This window comes from Crinia signifera, chromosome 1 (genome assembly GCF_055691185.1).
Source record: "Crinia signifera chromosome 1, ASM5569118v1, whole genome shotgun sequence".
NCBI classification, from domain to species: domain Eukaryota; kingdom Metazoa; phylum Chordata; class Amphibia; order Anura; family Myobatrachidae; genus Crinia; species Crinia signifera.
Window position 1 is genome coordinate 365422030 of NC_139217.1, and position 20480 is coordinate 365442509.

A 20480-nucleotide genomic window follows, 5' to 3' on the forward strand; every position below is an offset into this window, starting at 1 on the left:
TTGGATCGGATGCAGATCGTGGGACCATTGTATGATTGTTTCATGATCGTTCTGGTGTGTACCCTACGTTAGAGAGTACAATGTGTCAAACTGAGAATGTGGGCGTATAAGGGGGCCAATTTTGGATAACTACACATCTACAGTACTTTTATTTATGCATAATTGGCAAATGAATATTCCAGACATACATAAATAAAATAAAGTAACCGGAATGATCAAATGAACAAACAATTTTCAAATAAAATGTTTCTTCTTTTATTGGTATTTTCAAAACACAACTGAATTACACAAATGCTATTAACCAACATTAACTTTAACATATAAGAAGATTTTGTAAGCTTTAACTTGCAAACAAATGACATATGGCTACATATAGTTTAAATTAAACCACAACTCAACATAATAGGCTACGATTCCTAACAAAGGGCGAACTTGGCATCATAAGCCTCCAAATTGTTTTACTTTGCAGATCATCTCCCTTAATTGCCATGCACCACAACTGAAACTGATTAAAGAGAACTACCAATGATCATATGGGTGCCATGTCCTTCTCGAAGGCACAATCTAGGCAAGGTATTTGATTGGATTAAATACCTTTGAAAGGCACAAACATTTTAAAACTTAACATTTTATAGGATGGAGATTGTTCATTTGTTCAATATTGAGCTTCATTGCAGACTGTTAAAGTTGAAAGCCTCAACATAACAAGTGAATAGATAACATCACACATAATCATATATTTCAGCAACTTCACAATAGAACATACTGTAAGAAACATTTCTGCAATTTATTGCTATAATAAAATAACTTCGGTATGATTGTGCACCTACATTGTATCAATAAGACAACTACCATTTTATTCCTTGCAGCAACTTACGGTATACACTGTACCAAGGCTTTTCAAAGTCTTTCTATGCAAACTGTAAAGGAAAACATAACACTGGCTGAACAATAAACGTACAGTTTGCATTCTTCATGCCTAGAGGTAGTAAAGGCGGTCAGCAAGTGACAGATGCGGCTCTCTGTGCACACTTTGGCCCACTAAAAACACTAGTTTATGGGCATACTGGCAAGGTGCAGGCACTCTGATAACTCCCTAGAAAAGAAATGGTAAAACTTAGAAAGCTTGTTACATACTAAATAAAATGGTGTATATTAAAAAACATCAATACTCACAGGCCAATTATAGTAAAGATGACAGAGTTTGTAAGTTAGTCTCTGCATATAATCTGGCTTCAAGGCTGCGCTGTCATACACCACATTGTAGTGAGTGGGAGAAACTGTCCCTTGTCTTACGGATTGACTGATAATGAAGAAGTCATACCTACAGTAGCACAAACAGATTATTTTATAATGACATATTTCTAAGAAGAAAAAATACAGATTCCTATAATCATGTAATAGCTACCTAAAGGAGCCCATACACGTTCTGCGCCGTCCGATCTGTACTATGAGATGCGCGCTCCCGCGCATCTCATCGTACAGTACAAAAAGTATGTGCTGCACATACTTTTTGTACTAGCTTTACATCGTATCGCATTGCATGCACAATGCATGCGATGCGCACTTTAAAAGTACTGAACGGAAACACAGAACGGAGCGTGTATGGGCTCCTTAAGACATATGTTGGTAATATTTAACAGAATTTAAGAAATTCTTAAACTATCCTATCTTGAAATTAACAAAATGACTCTTGATTATGGGTAGAGAAGCACACACATGTAACCCATCTTATTAATAGCAATCCTCATATGTTAATAACATGAATGATTAATTTCAGATCCGCGTGATGAAATGTACAAATTGACAAAAAAAACACACTTTAAAACCGTATGTTGGTCTTTATATGTGCAGTACATCTCCATGTCAACCTTTCTGCCTGTGTTGGCATTGTGTGTTTTGACCTATTGATTGTCTACAATTTAGACGGTTAGTGAAGGGGGCTCGGTGGCTTCATCAGTTGTCATTAAAGAGGCGCTGTGACCATGATATTCACTCTAGTTTAACAGACCCAATGCTGGGTCTGCTCACTTTCCTCCAATACTAAGCCTGCCAGCTAATCCCCCTCTCCTAAGGCTGTCCAATCTCCTTATATAGGATCTGTTGTTGCTTGCGCATGAGAGTGTGTAGCCGTACACGGTTAATACATAGACACACATGCACTACTTAAGAGATTTCTTTTGACAATTGTTTAGCTGCATAAAAGAACCAGAAGTCCCCAGAGTGCTCCCATTTTCTAGGCCAATTGTGTTGTTGTCATACTAGAGTCAATCATGCTGGCTTCTCAATGAGATGCTATTGCTCAACTAGCCTTGGAAACCAATGTCTTCAACCTAAATGTGTCTCCAGACATCCCACAACCTTTACTATGGTGCTGTTTTAATTAATCCAGCATTTGCCAATGAGAAAGCTGTAAAAGAACGTATACAAGATTTAGAATCTCATATCGATGAACATTTCTTTTTGTTAAAATCAAATCTAAACAAGTGGCAAAGTTCCTTCTGCGAAATCTGCAAACGTTTACGAATAAGGAAATAGGACTGATGCTCTGCTAACTCTAAAAGCCAAACACACTTGAAATTGTGTTTACTGTGGGGTTCCTTTCTGATCGAATTGAAATACTACAGTATTACATGTATCCAATGGATTGAGTATCAAACAATTATATATACAGTACGTATTATATATAAGTGTATATTGTCCTCAACTTTTTTTTTTTTTAATTAAGTGATTTTGGGGTACTTGTGTATTATCACGGCGCCCACTAAGCTATTTGCTTAGTGGGCTATTCTGCGTAGGAAAATTGCATCGCATGGACCATTGTAAGTGGCGATGCGAATTTCCTATGTAATTTATTCAGTGCTCTTTTATTTATATTGTATAGGGTGTACAATGCCATTAGGTATACAATAATGACATACAATGAGGTTTTAGGCACCCCCCACCCCGAAGTGTGGCGAGTGGTGGTGGAATGCGTCCTCCGACCTTTTCATACCCCTAATATTTAACATACAATAATCAACTTATTCGAGTACAATTGTGTAAGCATTGTCTGTTATATATAGTATGTATCCAATCAAGAAAAAGAGTAATGCAACAATATTGAATAAATTGAGAGTATTATACATACATAGCAGAGTTCACTGTGGTCATTTTGCATATTGTAATGAGTTAGATAAAATCATAAGTATATCTTATCTTTGCTATACAGGCCAGACATTGGTAGCTAAGTTTTAAAGTTAAGAGAGAGGTCAGTGTGATTAGTTGGATGGTGCTTCTGTGACTAGATAAGTGAGAAGTGTTCCATCTACCCCACTTGTGATAATGGGAAAGAGTTCCTCTAAATCTATAAGTAAATCTTTCATGTCCTGACACTTAATTTACTAGAGCACGCCAATTATATAGATTAGGTGTGGGGATATCAATTCCTCTCTACGATTACTTTAACTAGAGCCATCAGGCACAGGACATATTTATATATAGCTGGGGAAAAGGATTCCTCCAGGTCTAGAGCAAACATGCACAATTGAGGATTAATAGGGGGCAACATTGGTTCCGTGAGCAGTATATCAGCCCATACGGCTTCCCAAAAGGCCTGTATCGGCGGACATGTCCAAAGCAGATGCCAGAAATCAGCTTCGGGTGCACCACATCTTTGACAATTGTTATCTGATCGTAGACCCACTCTGTGCATTGATGCTGGGCTTTTGTATACTCTGTGTAGAATATAAAAGGAAGTTTGTTGAAATCTCATACATGGGGTAGTGTGCTTAACATAACTTAATATCTAAGCCCACTGCTCCTCTTCCAAATCACTATCCAATATTTTACTGTGATTTGTTTTTAAGCAGGTCAAAAATATGTGAATTGATAGGTCCATTAAGACTAGTATATAAAAAAGATACCTGGCTCTTTGTTCCCAGATTCCTAAGTAGGTTTTTAACAGGGGAGCAAGAGGGGGATGAGCTACAAAACTGTGCCCGCACTGCATGACGCAACTGAAGATATCGAAAAAAAACCTTATTAAATATTTGATATTCCTCAGAGAGTTGTTGAAAAGATTTAAATACACCCCCTGTAAATATTTGAGAGATTGATACCAGGCCCAAACCCATGCAAATATTATCCTGTTCAAGGTGCAAAAATTCTGCATATTTCCTATTAAACCAAAGAGGTGCTTCATCATCTGTGTCATGCCAGTCATAGTAAGAGTGTGCATGTCGCCAGACCAATATACCCATTTGGCCTGATGGGCTGGCCAAATGGGTATATGGAGGTGAGCGTCCTTGATATCGAGATTTACCAAGAATTCACCCTCCTCTAAGTCTAGCATGTAATCCTCTGTGTCAGTGTCTAAGACCTGCGTGAGCAGTCTTTTTAGCACTGGGGGCTGTGAGTCTTGTGCACTAGGCCTCAGAGTGGGCTGGACTGTTTCTGGGGCCAAGGCTTTTTACCCTCCACAGCCAAGGCTAGATCACGCTGCTGTGATCTGGAGGTTTCTCTGTTCCTCTGTGAAACTGTAAGCTCAGAGGACAGGCGTGACATCACATCAGTGAGCTTTAATGCCCACGCAGGGGAGGGCTGTGCCTGAGAGGGATCTGGGGTGCACTTCTCGAACACCAGTGTACCCTCAACAGATTGTGTAAGTTTTGTTTTACACTTCTTGCAAGACCTCTTTGAGCTGCCTCCTGCCATAATAACTGCGATTGATATACAGTATAAAGATATATGCAACAATCAGCAAGTTATAACTGTACATACACACCAGAGGATAGTACAGTAAAAAACCAGAGTGAAAGACTGGACAGGAGAGAAAGTATAAGAAGTATGCTAACAACAGAGCTATGGTATATACCAGGGAGCGCTATAGCCTAATTTGCATACAGCCTAAATCTGTCTCACCAAGCTCTAACTCCACTGTCTGTGTGCAGAGGTTAGGGAAGCTGTTGCAGGTCTGGACACCGGGAGAAGGGGCTGTTCTTGAGTCTCGAAGACTCAATTAGAAGCTGCAGTAGCCTATTTAGAAAATGGCCACTGCTGCGGTCTGTCACGCTGGGGAGAAGCAGGGGCCGCTGGGAGCATATCACGGGGTAGCTCCACCCCTCCCGGCTACTCCGTCTCCCATAATGGCGCCAATGTTTAAACAACAGACCCTGCACTACTGCCATCTTTAAACTGACCCCTGCGGCTAGCCGAGGGGTCAGGAATACATACCGATGCCTTTGCTGGCCGGGGGCGGTAGAGGCTTAGGGAGGACGGGACGCGCCGGCATGCGGAACCGGCAGTCACTCCGGAGACTGTGGTCTCTGCAGATGGGGACCGGGGCGTGAGCCACACGGAGCTGCAGCCGGGTCCCCCCCAGCAGCTCTCACGTTGCAGACAGGCAGCGGCAGACTGCCTGTCTGTTGTTGGAAGAACAGTTTTAGTCACAATGTGATGCAACAAAACCACTTCATTAGACAACACTAATTTAATATGAAAGACCGGTACATCTGTGTGCTTTTTCTCCACATTTTGCTTGATCTGCAACTTTGTACATATTTAAAACCAATTCTGGTGCGGTTAAAGCCCCAGCCATAGTGCTGTTTTATTGCGACTGCAGTGTGAATAAGATGTGAATATAAACAAAGGCAGCTACAAAGCTCATCATGGCTCACTCCTGCCCGGCATCTCATGTGACAGGGTGTACTGAGGCTAGATGTATGACGACATACATGTAAGTTTTATGTAGCTTTCACATCACATAAAACATTTTGAAACATTTTGAAAAACTGTCATTTTAAATGGTATTTTAAACGGGTCTAGTGTTCATATTGCAGCAGATTACCATTTAAAAATATCGTTTAAGTACCATTCACATCACCAGTCAAGCCGTTTAACCTCTGAACACGTTTCTACCCACAGCTTATTTCCTGGTTCAGGGAAGGGACACAAGACAAGGGACAGCCTATCACAGTGCTCTAACCTTTATTTTTTACTAAATACCATTTCAGTGCCATTCAGACAGCACAAAAAACGGCTCTGTATTGGCTTTAAAACGGGTAGGACTCTGCTTTTTAAACGTGTTGAAATACCAGTTAACTTTAAATGGTATTTCAACTATGACACTTTCACACTGCAGCCTTAAACGTTTTAAAAGGCAAAAAAACGGCAATATACCGTTTTAAAAGTGTGATGTGAAAGCTACATTAGGTTACATCTTTAGGATTAATAATAAATACTGTATCAATTTATGAACAGTTGAAGTTAATCCACACAGAGAAAATTCAGGCTGTGTGAAATAAAGCATAGGTTGGAGTAATTGTATGACACAGACACAATTCCTAATATATGCATAGTTAAATGCAGGGACAAACCAGACACACACACCAGTACTTGTCATTCAGCAGCAGTGCCAAATTAGGATCTATGGGTGCCTGGAATGATGTCAAATGCCCATGCACATCTAAGGTTACTCTGAGGATCTACATGGACATTCGGAAGAAAGTGTGGGGGCAGCTGACATCCGGTGATGTCAGCTGCCTGCCCCCGTCACGGCCCGATTACCATGGGACCGCCCATGAAACACTGATATCATTGTATGCGACTGTATCTTCATACCAGTGTTTTCACTGGAAAACATTGTAGCATAAAAAAAGTATGCAGATTTAGCAGCAATATAGGCATGCTGCATATCATTTTAATCAGAAGCTGCCTCTGTGTCCTATTTGCATCCCATTATGAATAAGGTGCATTTTACAGGGAAAGTGCAAAAATAACATGATCTATTTTGACAGATCAAATATTATTTTTTAAGGGTACAAATTTTTATAATTTATTTTTTATTTTTATACAAAGTTACAAATTTCCTGTAATTGTGTACTTGTAAGTGATTTTGAACATTGATGAAGACAACACGCCCAAAAAACCCAGCTCTAATTAGTTGACTTATCGGTCAAGTTGACATCTGGATCAAACTTTTTACCAGCAGAAAACCTCAGACTGATATAATTGACAGGGACACAATTAACTAGAGCTTGCCGCCACACATATTGTTCGGTATCCCGCGAGTTGCAAAAAGTTGGAAATCACTGATCTAAACACTTCCCTACAAGGCAATAATGATTTTATCAGACATTGGTAGCTAAGTTTTAAAGTTAAGAGAGAGGTCAGTGTGATTAGTTGGATGGTGCTTCTGTGACTAGATAAGTGAGAAGTGTTCCATCTACCCCACTTGTGATAATGGGAAAGAGTTCCTCTAAATCTATAAGTAAATCTTTCATGTCCTGACACTTAATTTACTAGAGCACGCCAATTATATAGATTAGGTGTGGGGATATCAATTCCTCTCTACGATTACTTTAACTAGAGCCATCAGGCACAGGACATATTTATATATAGCTGGGGAAAAGGATTCCTCCAGGTCTAGAGCAAACATGCACAATTGAGGATTAATAGGGGGCAACATTGGTTCCGTGAGCAGTATATCAGCCCATACGGCTTCCCAAAAGGCCTGTATCGGCGGACATGTCCAAAGCAGATGCCAGAAATCAGCTTCGGGTGCACCACATCTTTGACAATTGTTATCTGATCGTAGACCCACTCTGTGCATTGATGCTGGGCTTTTGTATACTCTGTGTAGAATATAAAAGGAAGTTTGTTGAAATCTCATACATGGGGTAGTGTGCTTAACATAACTTAATATCTAAGCCCACTGCTCCTCTTCCAAATCACTATCCAATATTTTACTGTGATTTGTTTTTAAGCAGGTCAAAAATATGTGAATTGATAGGTCCATTAAGACTAGTATATAAAAAAGATACCTGGCTCTTTGTTCCCAGATTCCTAAGTAGGTTTTTAACAGGGGAGCAAGAGGGGGATGAGCTACAAAACTGTGCCCGCACTGCATGACGCAACTGAAGATATCGAAAAAAAACCTTATTAAATATTTGATATTCCTCAGAGAGTTGTTGAAAAGATTTAAATACACCCCCTGTAAATATTTGAGAGATTGATACCAGGCCCAAACCCATGCAAATATTATCCTGTTCAAGGTGCAAAAATTCTGCATATTTCCTATTAAACCAAAGAGGTGCTTCATCATCTGTGTCATGCCAGTCATAGTAAGAGTGTGCATGTCGCCAGACCAATATACCCATTTGGCCTGATGGGCTGGCCAAATGGGTATATGGAGGTGAGCGTCCTTGATATCGAGATTTACCAAGAATTCACCCTCCTCTAAGTCTAGCATGTAATCCTCTGTGTCAGTGTCTAAGACCTGCGTGAGCAGTCTTTTTAGCACTGGGGGCTGTGAGTCTTGTGCACTAGGCCTCAGAGTGGGCTGGACTGTTTCTGGGGCCAAGGCTTTTTACCCTCCACAGCCAAGGCTAGATCACGCTGCTGTGATCTGGAGGTTTCTCTGTTCCTCTGTGAAACTGTAAGCTCAGAGGACAGGCGTGACATCACATCAGTGAGCTTTAATGCCCACGCAGGGGAGGGCTGTGCCTGAGAGGGATCTGGGGTGCACTTCTCGAACACCAGTGTACCCTCAACAGATTGTGTAAGTTTTGTTTTACACTTCTTGCAAGACCTCTTTGAGCTGCCTCCTGCCATAATAACTGCGATTGATATACAGTATAAAGATATATGCAACAATCAGCAAGTTATAACTGTACATACACACCAGAGGATAGTACAGTAAAAAACCAGAGTGAAAGACTGGACAGGAGAGAAAGTATAAGAAGTATGCTAACAACAGAGCTATGGTATATACCAGGGAGCGCTATAGCCTAATTTGCATACAGCCTAAATCTGTCTCACCAAGCTCTAACTCCACTGTCTGTGTGCAGAGGTTAGGGAAGCTGTTGCAGGTCTGGACACCGGGAGAAGGGGCTGTTCTTGAGTCTCGAAGACTCAATTAGAAGCTGCAGTAGCCTATTTAGAAAATGGCCACTGCTGCGGTCTGTCACGCTGGGGAGAAGCAGGGGCCGCTGGGAGCATATCACGGGGTAGCTCCACCCCTCCCGGCTACTCCGTCTCCCATAATGGCGCCAATGTTTAAACAACAGACCCTGCACTACTGCCATCTTTAAACTGACCCCTGCGGCTAGCCGAGGGGTCAGGAATACATACCGATGCCTTTGCTGGCCGGGGGCGGTAGAGGCTTAGGGAGGACGGGACGCGCCGGCATGCGGAACCGGCAGTCACTCCGGAGACTGTGGTCTCTGCAGATGGGGACCGGGGCGTGAGCCACACGGAGCTGCAGCCGGGTCCCCCCCAGCAGCTCTCACGTTGCAGACAGGCAGCGGCAGACTGCCTGTCTGTTGTTGGAAGAACAGTTTTAGTCACAATGTGATGCAACAAAACCACTTCATTAGACAACACTAATTTAATATGAAAGACCGGTACATCTGTGTGCTTTTTCTCCACATTTTGCTTGATCTGCAACTTTGTACATATTTAAAACCAATTCTGGTGCGGTTAAAGCCCCAGCCATAGTGCTGTTTTATTGCGACTGCAGTGTGAATAAGATGTGAATATAAACAAAGGCAGCTACAAAGCTCATCATGGCTCACTCCTGCCCGGCATCTCATGTGACAGGGTGTACTGAGGCTAGATGTATGACGACATACATGTAAGTTTTATGTAGCTTTCACATCACATAAAACATTTTGAAACATTTTGAAAAACTGTCATTTTAAATGGTATTTTAAACGGGTCTAGTGTTCATATTGCAGCAGATTACCATTTAAAAATATCGTTTAAGTACCATTCACATCACCAGTCAAGCCGTTTAACCTCTGAACACGTTTCTACCCACAGCTTATTTCCTGGTTCAGGGAAGGGACACAAGACAAGGGACAGCCTATCACAGTGCTCTAACCTTTATTTTTTACTAAATACCATTTCAGTGCCATTCAGACAGCACAAAAAACGGCTCTGTATTGGCTTTAAAACGGGTAGGACTCTGCTTTTTAAACGTGTTGAAATACCAGTTAACTTTAAATGGTATTTCAACTATGACACTTTCACACTGCAGCCTTAAACGTTTTAAAAGGCAAAAAAACGGCAATATACCGTTTTAAAAGTGTGATGTGAAAGCTACATTAGGTTACATCTTTAGGATTAATAATAAATACTGTATCAATTTATGAACAGTTGAAGTTAATCCACACAGAGAAAATTCAGGCTGTGTGAAATAAAGCATAGGTTGGAGTAATTGTATGACACAGACACAATTCCTAATATATGCATAGTTAAATGCAGGGACAAACCAGACACACACACCAGTACTTGTCATTCAGCAGCAGTGCCAAATTAGGATCTATGGGTGCCTGGAATGATGTCAAATGCCCATGCACATCTAAGGTTACTCTGAGGATCTACATGGACATTCGGAAGAAAGTGTGGGGGCAGCTGACATCCGGTGATGTCAGCTGCCTGCCCCCGTCACGGCCCGATTACCATGGGACCGCCCATGAAACACTGATATCATTGTATGCGACTGTATCTTCATACCAGTGTTTTCACTGGAAAACATTGTAGCATAAAAAAAGTATGCAGATTTAGCAGCAATATAGGCATGCTGCATATCATTTTAATCAGAAGCTGCCTCTGTGTCCTATTTGCATCCCATTATGAATAAGGTGCATTTTACAGGGAAAGTGCAAAAATAACATGATCTATTTTGACAGATCAAATATTATTTTTTAAGGGTACAAATTTTTATAATTTATTTTTTATTTTTATACAAAGTTACAAATTTCCTGTAATTGTGTACTTGTAAGTGATTTTGAACATTGATGAAGACAACACGCCCAAAAAACCCAGCTCTAATTAGTTGACTTATCGGTCAAGTTGACATCTGGATCAAACTTTTTACCAGCAGAAAACCTCAGACTGATATAATTGACAGGGACACAATTAACTAGAGCTTGCCGCCACACATATTGTTCGGTATCCCGCGAGTTGCAAAAAGTTGGAAATCACTGATCTAAACACTTCCCTACAAGGCAATAATGATTTTATCAGACATTGGTAGCTAAGTTTTAAAGTTAAGAGAGAGGTCAGTGTGATTAGTTGGATGGTGCTTCTGTGACTAGATAAGTGAGAAGTGTTCCATCTACCCCACTTGTGATAATGGGAAAGAGTTCCTCTAAATCTATAAGTAAATCTTTCATGTCCTGACACTTAATTTACTAGAGCACGCCAATTATATAGATTAGGTGTGGGGATATCAATTCCTCTCTACGATTACTTTAACTAGAGCCATCAGGCACAGGACATATTTATATATAGCTGGGGAAAAGGATTCCTCCAGGTCTAGAGCAAACATGCACAATTGAGGATTAATAGGGGGCAACATTGGTTCCGTGAGCAGTATATCAGCCCATACGGCTTCCCAAAAGGCCTGTATCGGCGGACATGTCCAAAGCAGATGCCAGAAATCAGCTTCGGGTGCACCACATCTTTGACAATTGTTATCTGATCGTAGACCCACTCTGTGCATTGATGCTGGGCTTTTGTATACTCTGTGTAGAATATAAAAGGAAGTTTGTTGAAATCTCATACATGGGGTAGTGTGCTTAACATAACTTAATATCTAAGCCCACTGCTCCTCTTCCAAATCACTATCCAATATTTTACTGTGATTTGTTTTTAAGCAGGTCAAAAATATGTGAATTGATAGGTCCATTAAGACTAGTATATAAAAAAGATACCTGGCTCTTTGTTCCCAGATTCCTAAGTAGGTTTTTAACAGGGGAGCAAGAGGGGGATGAGCTACAAAACTGTGCCCGCACTGCATGACGCAACTGAAGATATCGAAAAAAAACCTTATTAAATATTTGATATTCCTCAGAGAGTTGTTGAAAAGATTTAAATACACCCCCTGTAAATATTTGAGAGATTGATACCAGGCCCAAACCCATGCAAATATTATCCTGTTCAAGGTGCAAAAATTCTGCATATTTCCTATTAAACCAAAGAGGTGCTTCATCATCTGTGTCATGCCAGTCATAGTAAGAGTGTGCATGTCGCCAGACCAATATACCCATTTGGCCTGATGGGCTGGCCAAATGGGTATATGGAGGTGAGCGTCCTTGATATCGAGATTTACCAAGAATTCACCCTCCTCTAAGTCTAGCATGTAATCCTCTGTGTCAGTGTCTAAGACCTGCGTGAGCAGTCTTTTTAGCACTGGGGGCTGTGAGTCTTGTGCACTAGGCCTCAGAGTGGGCTGGACTGTTTCTGGGGCCAAGGCTTTTTACCCTCCACAGCCAAGGCTAGATCACGCTGCTGTGATCTGGAGGTTTCTCTGTTCCTCTGTGAAACTGTAAGCTCAGAGGACAGGCGTGACATCACATCAGTGAGCTTTAATGCCCACGCAGGGGAGGGCTGTGCCTGAGAGGGATCTGGGGTGCACTTCTCGAACACCAGTGTACCCTCAACAGATTGTGTAAGTTTTGTTTTACACTTCTTGCAAGACCTCTTTGAGCTGCCTCCTGCCATAATAACTGCGATTGATATACAGTATAAAGATATATGCAACAATCAGCAAGTTATAACTGTACATACACACCAGAGGATAGTACAGTAAAAAACCAGAGTGAAAGACTGGACAGGAGAGAAAGTATAAGAAGTATGCTAACAACAGAGCTATGGTATATACCAGGGAGCGCTATAGCCTAATTTGCATACAGCCTAAATCTGTCTCACCAAGCTCTAACTCCACTGTCTGTGTGCAGAGGTTAGGGAAGCTGTTGCAGGTCTGGACACCGGGAGAAGGGGCTGTTCTTGAGTCTCGAAGACTCAATTAGAAGCTGCAGTAGCCTATTTAGAAAATGGCCACTGCTGCGGTCTGTCACGCTGGGGAGAAGCAGGGGCCGCTGGGAGCATATCACGGGGTAGCTCCACCCCTCCCGGCTACTCCGTCTCCCATAATGGCGCCAATGTTTAAACAACAGACCCTGCACTACTGCCATCTTTAAACTGACCCCTGCGGCTAGCCGAGGGGTCAGGAATACATACCGATGCCTTTGCTGGCCGGGGGCGGTAGAGGCTTAGGGAGGACGGGACGCGCCGGCATGCGGAACCGGCAGTCACTCCGGAGACTGTGGTCTCTGCAGATGGGGACCGGGGCGTGAGCCACACGGAGCTGCAGCCGGGTCCCCCCCAGCAGCTCTCACGTTGCAGACAGGCAGCGGCAGACTGCCTGTCTGTTGTTGGAAGAACAGTTTTAGTCACAATGTGATGCAACAAAACCACTTCATTAGACAACACTAATTTAATATGAAAGACCGGTACATCTGTGTGCTTTTTCTCCACATTTTGCTTGATCTGCAACTTTGTACATATTTAAAACCAATTCTGGTGCGGTTAAAGCCCCAGCCATAGTGCTGTTTTATTGCGACTGCAGTGTGAATAAGATGTGAATATAAACAAAGGCAGCTACAAAGCTCATCATGGCTCACTCCTGCCCGGCATCTCATGTGACAGGGTGTACTGAGGCTAGATGTATGACGACATACATGTAAGTTTTATGTAGCTTTCACATCACATAAAACATTTTGAAACATTTTGAAAAACTGTCATTTTAAATGGTATTTTAAACGGGTCTAGTGTTCATATTGCAGCAGATTACCATTTAAAAATATCGTTTAAGTACCATTCACATCACCAGTCAAGCCGTTTAACCTCTGAACACGTTTCTACCCACAGCTTATTTCCTGGTTCAGGGAAGGGACACAAGACAAGGGACAGCCTATCACAGTGCTCTAACCTTTATTTTTTACTAAATACCATTTCAGTGCCATTCAGACAGCACAAAAAACGGCTCTGTATTGGCTTTAAAACGGGTAGGACTCTGCTTTTTAAACGTGTTGAAATACCAGTTAACTTTAAATGGTATTTCAACTATGACACTTTCACACTGCAGCCTTAAACGTTTTAAAAGGCAAAAAAACGGCAATATACCGTTTTAAAAGTGTGATGTGAAAGCTACATTAGGTTACATCTTTAGGATTAATAATAAATACTGTATCAATTTATGAACAGTTGAAGTTAATCCACACAGAGAAAATTCAGGCTGTGTGAAATAAAGCATAGGTTGGAGTAATTGTATGACACAGACACAATTCCTAATATATGCATAGTTAAATGCAGGGACAAACCAGACACACACACCAGTACTTGTCATTCAGCAGCAGTGCCAAATTAGGATCTATGGGTGCCTGGAATGATGTCAAATGCCCATGCACATCTAAGGTTACTCTGAGGATCTACATGGACATTCGGAAGAAAGTGTGGGGGCAGCTGACATCCGGTGATGTCAGCTGCCTGCCCCCGTCACGGCCCGATTACCATGGGACCGCCCATGAAACACTGATATCATTGTATGCGACTGTATCTTCATACCAGTGTTTTCACTGGAAAACATTGTAGCATAAAAAAAGTATGCAGATTTAGCAGCAATATAGGCATGCTGCATATCATTTTAATCAGAAGCTGCCTCTGTGTCCTATTTGCATCCCATTATGAATAAGGTGCATTTTACAGGGAAAGTGCAAAAATAACATGATCTATTTTGACAGATCAAATATTATTTTTTAAGGGTACAAATTTTTATAATTTATTTTTTATTTTTATACAAAGTTACAAATTTCCTGTAATTGTGTACTTGTAAGTGATTTTGAACATTGATGAAGACAACACGCCCAAAAAACCCAGCTCTAATTAGTTGACTTATCGGTCAAGTTGACATCTGGATCAAACTTTTTACCAGCAGAAAACCTCAGACTGATATAATTGACAGGGACACAATTAACTAGAGCTTGCCGCCACACATATTGTTCGGTATCCCGCGAGTTGCAAAAAGTTGGAAATCACTGATCTAAACACTTCCCTACAAGGCAATAATGATTTTATCAGACATTGGTAGCTAAGTTTTAAAGTTAAGAGAGAGGTCAGTGTGATTAGTTGGATGGTGCTTCTGTGACTAGATAAGTGAGAAGTGTTCCATCTACCCCACTTGTGATAATGGGAAAGAGTTCCTCTAAATCTATAAGTAAATCTTTCATGTCCTGACACTTAATTTACTAGAGCACGCCAATTATATAGATTAGGTGTGGGGATATCAATTCCTCTCTACGATTACTTTAACTAGAGCCATCAGGCACAGGACATATTTATATATAGCTGGGGAAAAGGATTCCTCCAGGTCTAGAGCAAACATGCACAATTGAGGATTAATAGGGGGCAACATTGGTTCCGTGAGCAGTATATCAGCCCATACGGCTTCCCAAAAGGCCTGTATCGGCGGACATGTCCAAAGCAGATGCCAGAAATCAGCTTCGGGTGCACCACATCTTTGACAATTGTTATCTGATCGTAGACCCACTCTGTGCATTGATGCTGGGCTTTTGTATACTCTGTGTAGAATATAAAAGGAAGTTTGTTGAAATCTCATACATGGGGTAGTGTGCTTAACATAACTTAATATCTAAGCCCACTGCTCCTCTTCCAAATCACTATCCAATATTTTACTGTGATTTGTTTTTAAGCAGGTCAAAAATATGTGAATTGATAGGTCCATTAAGACTAGTATATAAAAAAGATACCTGGCTCTTTGTTCCCAGATTCCTAAGTAGGTTTTTAACAGGGGAGCAAGAGGGGGATGAGCTACAAAACTGTGCCCGCACTGCATGACGCAACTGAAGATATCGAAAAAAAACCTTATTAAATATTTGATATTCCTCAGAGAGTTGTTGAAAAGATTTAAATACACCCCCTGTAAATATTTGAGAGATTGATACCAGGCCCAAACCCATGCAAATATTATCCTGTTCAAGGTGCAAAAATTCTGCATATTTCCTATTAAACCAAAGAGGTGCTTCATCATCTGTGTCATGCCAGTCATAGTAAGAGTGTGCATGTCGCCAGACCAATATACCCATTTGGCCTGATGGGCTGGCCAAATGGGTATATGGAGGTGAGCGTCCTTGATATCGAGATTTACCAAGAATTCACCCTCCTCTAAGTCTAGCATGTAATCCTCTGTGTCAGTGTCTAAGACCTGCGTGAGCAGTCTTTTTAGCACTGGGGGCTGTGAGTCTTGTGCACTAGGCCTCAGAGTGGGCTGGACTGTTTCTGGGGCCAAGGCTTTTTACCCTCCACAGCCAAGGCTAGATCACGCTGCTGTGATCTGGAGGTTTCTCTGTTCCTCTGTGAAACTGTAAGCTCAGAGGACAGGCGTGACATCACATCAGTGAGCTTTAATGCCCACGCAGGGGAGGGCTGTGCCTGAGAGGGATCTGGGGTGCACTTCTCGAACACCAGTGTACCCTCAACAGATTGTGTAAGTTTTGTTTTACACTTCTTGCAAGACCTCTTTGAGCTGCCTCCTGCCATAATAACTGCGATTGATATACAGTATAAAGATATATGCAACAATCAGCAAGTTATAACTGTACATACACACCAGAGGATAGTACAGTAAAAAACCAGAGTGAAAGACTGGACAGGAGAGAAAGTATAAGAAGTATGCTAACAACAGAGCTATGGTATATACCAGGGAGCGCTATAGCCTAATTTGCATACAGCCTAAATCTGTCTCACCAAGCTCTAACTCCACTGTCTGTGTGCAGAGGTTAGGGAAGCTGTTGCAGGTCTGGACACCGGGAGAAGGGGCTGTTCTTGAGTCTCGAAGACTCAATTAGAAGCTGCAGTAGCCTATTTAGAAAATGGCCACTGCTGCGGTCTGTCACGCTGGGGAGAAGCAGGGGCCGCTGGGAGCATATCACGGGGTAGCTCCACCCCTCCCGGCTACTCCGTCTCCCATAATGGCGCCAATGTTTAAACAACAGACCCTGCACTACTGCCATCTTTAAACTGACCCCTGCGGCTAGCCGAGGGGTCAGGAATACATACCGATGCCTTTGCTGGCCGGGGGCGGTAGAGGCTTAGGGAGGACGGGACGCGCCGGCATGCGGAACCGGCAGTCACTCCGGAGACTGTGGTCTCTGCAGATGGGGACCGGGGCGTGAGCCACACGGAGCTGCAGCCGGGTCCCCCCCAGCAGCTCTCACGTTGCAGACAGGCAGCGGCAGACTGCCTGTCTGTTGTTGGAAGAACAGTTTTAGTCACAATGTGATGCAACAAAACCACTTCATTAGACAACACTAATTTAATATGAAAGACCGGTACATCTGTGTGCTTTTTCTCCACATTTTGCTTGATCTGCAACTTTGTACATATTTAAAACCAATTCTGGTGCGGTTAAAGCCCCAGCCATAGTGCTGTTTTATTGCGACTGCAGTGTGAATAAGATGTGAATATAAACAAAGGCAGCTACAAAGCTCATCATGGCTCACTCCTGCCCGGCATCTCATGTGACAGGGTGTACTGAGGCTAGATGTATGACGACATACATGTAAGTTTTATGTAGCTTTCACATCACATAAAACATTTTGAAACATTTTGAAAAACTGTCATTTTAAATGGTATTTTAAACGGGTCTAGTGTTCATATTGCAGCAGATTACCATTTAAAAATATCGTTTAAGTACCATTCACATCACCAGTCAAGCCGTTTAACCTCTGAACACGTTTCTACCCACAGCTTATTTCCTGGTTCAGGGAAGGGACACAAGACAAGGGACAGCCTATCACAGTGCTCTAACCTTTATTTTTTACTAAATACCATTTCAGTGCCATTCAGACAGCACAAAAAACGGCTCTGTATTGGCTTTAAAACGGGTAGGACTCTGCTTTTTAAACGTGTTGAAATACCAGTTAACTTTAAATGGTATTTCAACTATGACACTTTCACACTGCAGCCTTAAACGTTTTAAAAGGCAAAAAAACGGCAATATACCGTTTTAAAAGTGTGATGTGAAAGCTACATTAGGTTACATCTTTAGGATTAATAATAAATACTGTATCAATTTATGAACAGTTGAAGTTAATCCACACAGAGAAAATTCAGGCTGTGTGAAATAAAGCATAGGTTGGAGTAATTGTATGACACAGACACAATTCCTAATATATGCATAGTTAAATGCAGGGACAAACCAGACACACACACCAGTACTTGTCATTCAGCAGCAGTGCCAAATTAGGATCTATGGGTGCCTGGAATGATGTCAAATGCCCATGCACATCTAAGGTTACTCTGAGGATCTACATGGACATTCGGAAGAAAGTGTGGGGGCAGCTGACATCCGGTGATGTCAGCTGCCTGCCCCCGTCACGGCCCGATTACCATGGGACCGCCCATGAAACACTGATATCATTGTATGCGACTGTATCTTCATACCAGTGTTTTCACTGGAAAACATTGTAGCATAAAAAAAGTATGCAGATTTAGCAGCAATATAGGCATGCTGCATATCATTTTAATCAGAAGCTGCCTCTGTGTCCTATTTGCATCCCATTATGAATAAGGTGCATTTTACAGGGAAAGTGCAAAAATAACATGATCTATTTTGACAGATCAAATATTATTTTTTAAGGGTACAAATTTTTATAATTTATTTTTTATTTTTATACAAAGTTACAAATTTCCTGTAATTGTGTACTTGTAAGTGATTTTGAACATTGATGAAGACAACACGCCCAAAAAACCCAGCTCTAATTAGTTGACTTATCGGTCAAGTTGACATCTGGATCAAACTTTTTACCAGCAGAAAACCTCAGACTGATATAATTGACAGGGACACAATTAACTAGAGCTTGCCGCCACACATATTGTTCGGTATCCCGCGAGTTGCAAAAAGTTGGAAATCACTGATCTAAACACTTCCCTACAAGGCAATAATGATTTTATCATACTTGATCAGGGCTATTTTTCAGCAGGCTCCAGCAGGAACTGAGTCCCTTATTCTAGTTCACTCTTTCAGACAAAATATTTCTTAGATGGACAAAACCATGTGCACTGCAGGTGAGGCAGGTGTAAAACCCCACCCAAATCTAATTATCTCTGCACAAGTAACACCTGCCTCACCTGCAGTGCACATGGTTTTGTCCATCTAAGAAATATTTTGTCTGAAAGAGTAAACTAGAATAAGGGCCTCAGTTCCTGCTGGAGCCTGCACAAAAATAGCCCTGCAGAACGCTATGGAAAGCCATCCACTCATCTGTTGGTCGGGCCAGCTATGATGCGGGACAGCGCATCACCGCTCATCGCTGCTCCGTAGACACTGGGCGGCTTTCAAGCTGAAAACAACTCAGATGAGTAAACTAAGCTGCTTTCAGCTCAAATGTCGGCCAGTTTGAATGGGCCTTAACAGTTTTACTAGTGCTTATCTTTCAAATACCATTCAACTGAATAGAGGTAAAAACTAATGGAAAGGTAGGTGAAATGTCTGAACATTGTTTAACTGTATCTGGAGCCATCATTGTTAAATATGAAATACACTTACATTATAATGTAAAAAAACAAACAAAGGCACCTTAAAACAAAGCTACTGAAATGTTACAAGCACCTACCATTCAGGACGGGTGACTTCTCCATCGATAATTGTCCCAGGAGGTGGGTTCTGGAGTCTGTCACCGAAATGAGCAAAGAATCTTGTATTGACCCGTTTCTTCACCACAATAAAGGAAAGCTTGGGACTTTGCCAAAAGAAAATAACATTAGTCTACATAGGATTGCAATTCGGATTATTATACAGATGTGTCCTCATTTATCTTTGTTGTAACCACAACCAAAAACTTCTTGTGTCCTGCGTCTTTCTTTGACAAAACCATGTCTTACAACGCACAAGGAGACTGTGCTTAATAATTGATATATAAAACTTGTATATCTGTGTCCCACTGGGTCTCTGAATCTGCATATGATTTCTGATCCACGGGAGGTTTCTGTCCTCCCTAAGCTCGCCTTAGCAACTTTTTTCCAATACAGTGTATATAGGCTCCATATACAAACTCAGTAACACACAATATATACTGTAAGTGTCATATCAAATTAATAGTGAACAAGTCAAGGTGCACAAAATAAGATAAGAGATTACTTCCCTTCGGTATATTCCAATGGACAAAGATAAGTACAATGATCCCTTTTCAAATTGAATAAAAGATTTCTCAAGGTGTATGGTCCGTTTTGTGTACCAATGTGGTCATAAAAAAAACGAAAAAGCATACATTGTGTAAGTAAATAAAGTGAAATATAAGAACAAATGAAGAATAGAGTTCCACTCTAAAGTGCTTTGAATCTAGGGTATTCTTCTTTTGTCCTATGAAATGTAGGTGTGAGGTGTTTGCTTTTCCTGGTCTTGTATTAAGGTATATTCCAGGGGCGTACCTCTACTCACATAAATTGTACACGATACAATCCCATAAAGGTATCTTTTGTAGGAATTTTGGATAGATGTATTTTTGAGCGATAGGGTAAATAACTGGTGTAGGATTTGATTTCTTCCATTATCAGCAACTTAGGAGTCTTTGTCCGTCACCAGCAGCAGGGGGATTTGGACATCTAAAAATATGCCTTCATGCGTCTCGCTC

The 20480-nt window shown here is 41.5% G+C and overlaps 1 protein-coding gene across 1 annotated transcript in view; it reads right to left on the bottom strand.

Moving 5' to 3' along the window:
- Positions 1 to 231: 231 nt before the first annotated feature.
- PIWIL1 (piwi like RNA-mediated gene silencing 1) overlaps positions 232 to 20480 on the bottom strand; it is a 227032-nt gene continuing 206783 nt past the window's right edge. Inside the window, exons 19-21 of the mRNA XM_083150480.1 lie at positions 19464 to 19589; positions 1177 to 1324; positions 232 to 1096 (exon numbers count right to left, since the gene is read on the bottom strand). Of these exons, the coding sequence (XP_083006606.1) occupies positions 980 to 1096; positions 1177 to 1324; positions 19464 to 19589 (391 nt within the window). The 3' untranslated portion in view covers positions 232 to 979. The remainder of the gene's footprint in view (positions 1097 to 1176; positions 1325 to 19463; positions 19590 to 20480) is intronic.